General features: G+C 41.6%; 1 protein-coding gene across 1 annotated transcript; it reads right to left on the reverse strand.

Moving 5' to 3' along the window:
* Positions 1 to 527: 527 nt before the first annotated feature.
* Positions 528 to 3561, reverse strand: Rtp4 (receptor transporter protein 4). Its single transcript, XM_048346006.1, has 3 exons — positions 3325 to 3561; positions 679 to 1181; positions 528 to 626 (listed from the first exon to the last, which is right to left on the reverse strand). Exons 1-3 carry the CDS (start codon positions 3480 to 3482, stop codon positions 622 to 624), a joined length of 666 nt encoding a protein of 221 aa, XP_048201963.1. The 5' UTR covers positions 3483 to 3561; the 3' UTR covers positions 528 to 621.
* Positions 3562 to 4251: the final 690 nt, after the last annotated feature.

Consider the following 4251-nt stretch of genomic DNA (forward strand, 5'->3'; position numbering starts at 1 on the left):
GAAGGAGGGAGGGAGGGAGGGAGGTAGGGAGGGAAGGAGGGAGAACCAGGGTGCTAACACATTCTTCAAGGCCATGACCCCAATGACTTACTCTAAATCCCACTTCCTTGCATTTACACCACCTCCCAACAGTACTGTAAACTGAGGACTCAGCCTTTAACACTTGAGCTCTTAGGATAACCATAAGATTCAAATACAAAACAATCTACTTAACTCAATACACTTAAAGTTATCACAGCTCCAAAGTCCATTCTGCCAAATAAAATATTTTGTAGGTCCTAGGGATTAACTCATGGGCATATCAAGGGGTAGGGGGAGCATCATTCAGTATTATCTTGTTAAGTTTCTGATAGTACTCATTACCTTTAGTTCTTGTCAAGATTATATGTATGTGCATATATAGTAGTTCTTGTTATGATAATTTTATATATACATATATAATCCCTATATATATCCATATCCATATCCATATATGGATATATATATACATATATCCTAAGAGATGAATGAATGAATGAATGAAGATCTTTCAATGATACAGCACATTTATTTCTTATTGGGTCCTTCATGTGTTGGTCATGTTTTAGAGTTTCTCCAAGGAATGTTCATTAAAATTAAAGTTTATAGGTCACCATGCAATTAAAAGAGAAAAAAAAGGAAATAAACTTAATAAAATTTAGTTTAATATCTGGCCCAAAATAAGAGCACACACTGTTATAAAGATAAGCATGAACATTTGGCCTAGTGTAAGGTTTCCTTGGGGCTCAGGGATAAGTGAATCATCCAAAGGAGGTAAGGAACTGGAACTCTCCTGGGGGGAAGGCAGAGATTTGGAAGACTTTCTTTTCTGTCTTGATGAGCACCTTACACCGCACCCCACAATGTTGATTCTTCTTCTAGAAGGCCTATCCAAGGGCTCCTCATAGATCACTACTATCTCCTCAAAACCATGTCCATAGTACACATGCAGGATATACTGGACCAGATTTTTCAGAATCCGTCTGATGTTTTTTATAGAGAACTCGGGATTTTCAAATCGCGAACTGGAACAATTCTGACACTTCTGAGCAAAAGTCCGCATAAGCACCTGGCCTTCAGATTTCCAAGGATCCCAGTAGATGTGGCACAGAATGTTTATTTGGGCAGACATCCAACTTCGGTTGCACCGCGCACACAAAAACCTGCAAAAATCCCACAGAGTCCTTAAACTGATTGTTGACCTGAGGGTCAATGGTTCTGACCTCATCTCATACCCCTTTGAATCTGAAGACCTTCATGTGATTTGGACTGTCCCACTCACTCAAAACCAGAAACAAAAGGCTTGTATTTTAGATTTAAAAATCTTTTTCCTGTGAATCACTAAATCCATCCATCTCCGTATACTTCAGGAAAACAAATTTCTGCTGGATTCCTCACTTTGATAACAAAACTTTTACAAAGTGTGTGTTTTGAGATAGGCATAATGCCTTACAGCATTATCTCATGTCATCTCCATCTTCAAAAGACATTCCTATGAGGTAGGCATTATTGAGGTCAATATCCATACAAGGAAACTGATTCATAAAAAGTATAAACAAATTTCTCAGGACTCAGTGGGTGGGTGGTAGAAGAATATTTTTCCAAGGGTGGTAGAAGAATATTTTTCCAATATGAGGTCATTTGAAACCAGCCTTGTGTATCTACCTACTATAGCATCTCACCTCCAGTGAGTAGCATGGCTGTTCTTAGACCTAGAGAAAAGAACTAGACCAGAAGCAATGACACTTGGTTAAAAATCCAAGTTCAAGGGCTGGGGATATAGCCTAGTGGCAAGAGTGCCTGCCTCGGATACACGAGACCCTAGGCCCCAGCACCACATATACAGAAAACGGCCAGAAGCGGCACTGTGGCTCAAGTGGCAGAGTGCTAGCCTTGAGCGGGAAGAAGCCAGGGACAGTGCTCAGACCCTGAGTTCAAGGCCCAGGACTAGCCCAAAAAAAAAAAAAAAAATCCAAGTTCATGGTTTATGTCACAGGACCTTAAGAAAAGCACTGCTCCACAGATCAGCTTTTAATTCCATAAGAAAGAAATGAAGAGTTGTGTTGTCAGTATCAAATGAGACAATACATCCTCAGGGCTGTGTGTGTGTGTGTGTGTGTGTGTGTGTGTGTGTGAAAGAGACAGACAGACAGACAGAAACAGAAACAGTGAGTGAGAGGGATAGGCAGCGAGACAGAGAGAGGCAGAGAGACAGAGACACACAGCGAGAGAAAGAAAGAAAGAGAGAGAGAGAGAGAACTATGGGCCTGGGCACTGTCCCTTAGTTATTTTGCTCAAGGCTGGCACTCTACCACTTGAGTCACAGCTCCACTTTATACTTTTTGCAATTGGAGATAAGAGTCTCATAGACTTTCCTTTTCCAAGCTGGCTTTGAACTGCGATCTTCATATAGATCCACTGTTAAAGAAAGTCCTCTTCTCTTTAAGAGGATTGGGAGATGTCTTAAAATGGGGCTTGGAGTGTGCTTTGAAGGGTGAGAAGAGAGCGAATAAGGAAAGAGCCTGCCATGTAAAAATGTATGGTTTGGCTGACAGTTCCTAAGTTTGTCTGACATAGGAGAGAGGCAGACAGGCAACTAATTATTCCAAAACAGAGGACTGGGGAGGCTTGGTTGTTCTGACCATTCTCAAGCTCTTAGTAAGAAAGGAAGCCTGTTCCTGTAACCTGGATTCTTTCTGGGCCTTTAAAGAATTAGCCAATGAGGGAGGGACATTCCTTAGAAATTTCAGGAACTAGGTTCCAAGCTTGTTTTTTGCAACAACATTCTTTTCTTTTATTCTAAGGTCCTCTAATAAAATTCTTAGAGGGTTAAAAGAAAGATCAAATCTCAATCTAATATTGAGGAAAGACAGAGACAGAGACCGAAAGAGAAAGTAAGAGACAAGGAGAAAGGCTGCATCCGGATCAGGACTGGGAAGGAGCCTGCAGAAAACTTCAGAGACTTCTTCAACAAAAACAATACTGAGAATGTGCAGAGGCTTCCTCAAAATGAGGCTTTATTTAAAGTTCCAGCTCCCTTCAGGAAATACCAGATATATCAGGAGATATTAGCAGGAACCATCCCTGGATCCCCACCAAGAGAAGGACTTATCCCTCATTACCCGAGGCTAAATCTAAAGATGTATATTTGGGCCTAAACTGTACATAACTCTATTTTTTCCTATTATATACATCTTATATAAAATCAAACTGGAGAACTTGGTGATAATTCATGATCTTCATGAGTTCTCCAAGGGATAAATCAGTGCTAGCATGAGCATCTTTACTCAGAGAGGCCTCACTTACCTGCCAAATGCTCTCTGCTGGTACTGCATCCATCCCTGGGGAAGGAAGTCTGGAGTGATGTTCTTATCCAACTTCAGGGTCCACTTAACCCAGGGTATTTCCTGTTGCATCCGCTCTTGAAATTTCTGTTCCCATTTGTGGGCATCTAAAGCCAACATGTTCCTCTGAGGCTGCAGTCCAGTGCTTGGGAAGCAACTTTCAGCTTCCTCTGTTCCCAGCCAGGCTGGCTTCCATTTAGTTTCGATTTCCTGCTTTTAACTTTCATTTTTGAAGCAAAGCACAGAGCTTCTTGTTTTGGAAGACAGATGGCAGCAGAGTTTTGTTGCTTTTGTAGCAGCTCTGGCTTGAGATGTATCCTTAGCTCCTGAACAAGCAGCGTTTGCCTCTCCAATCCAAGGTACTAAGTTTGACCCTAGCACTTACACTTAGGCATGTTTGGCTTTCTTGACCATTCTTTTTTCTCATGGCACTCTTTCAGCAGTGGGAAAAAGGAGCTCCAGCTTATTTGCCTGCACTCCCAGCAGATGCTCACATACTACCAGCTCCTGATGTTTTTCTGTGTTTTATTTTTTATGTTTATTATTTTTTTTGTGTGTGTGTGTGTTTTATTTTTCAGTGAACCACAAGGACAGCTTGGAGTGGCTTGCTCAAGGTAGCACAGTAGTAGAGGTGATACTTGAATCCAGGTCTAGGTGACTCCAAAAGTTGCCATGTTTCCAGCCACATCCTTCCCAGAGAAGTCAGGAATGGTATTTCAGGTGCCCGAGGAGCCATGTCGAAACCCTGACTGATTTAATGACAATGGTTTGATTTAGGGGAGATTTTTCTACATCCTGGGCACCAGACTAGGAGACCAGGTCACCACAAAGCAATATTTCTCTGTGGTTTCCCTTGTATACTTTTGGGCAGGGCAATACACAAGTAGGT

Source organism: Perognathus longimembris, chromosome 5 (assembly GCF_023159225.1).
Source record: "Perognathus longimembris pacificus isolate PPM17 chromosome 5, ASM2315922v1, whole genome shotgun sequence".
In the NCBI taxonomy this organism is placed as follows: domain Eukaryota; kingdom Metazoa; phylum Chordata; class Mammalia; order Rodentia; family Heteromyidae; genus Perognathus; species Perognathus longimembris.

Bases quoted from the DNA above. Each gene is read 5' to 3' on its own strand.
- Rtp4 (XM_048346006.1), bottom strand. From the start codon at position 3,482: ATGTTGGCTTTAGATGCCCACAAATGGGAACAGAAATTTCAAGAGCGG. The intron at 1,182-3,324 runs GTAAGTGAGGCC...GGATTTTTGCAG, and splicing joins CAGCAGAGAGCATTTGGCAG to GTTTTTGTGTGCGCGGTGCA.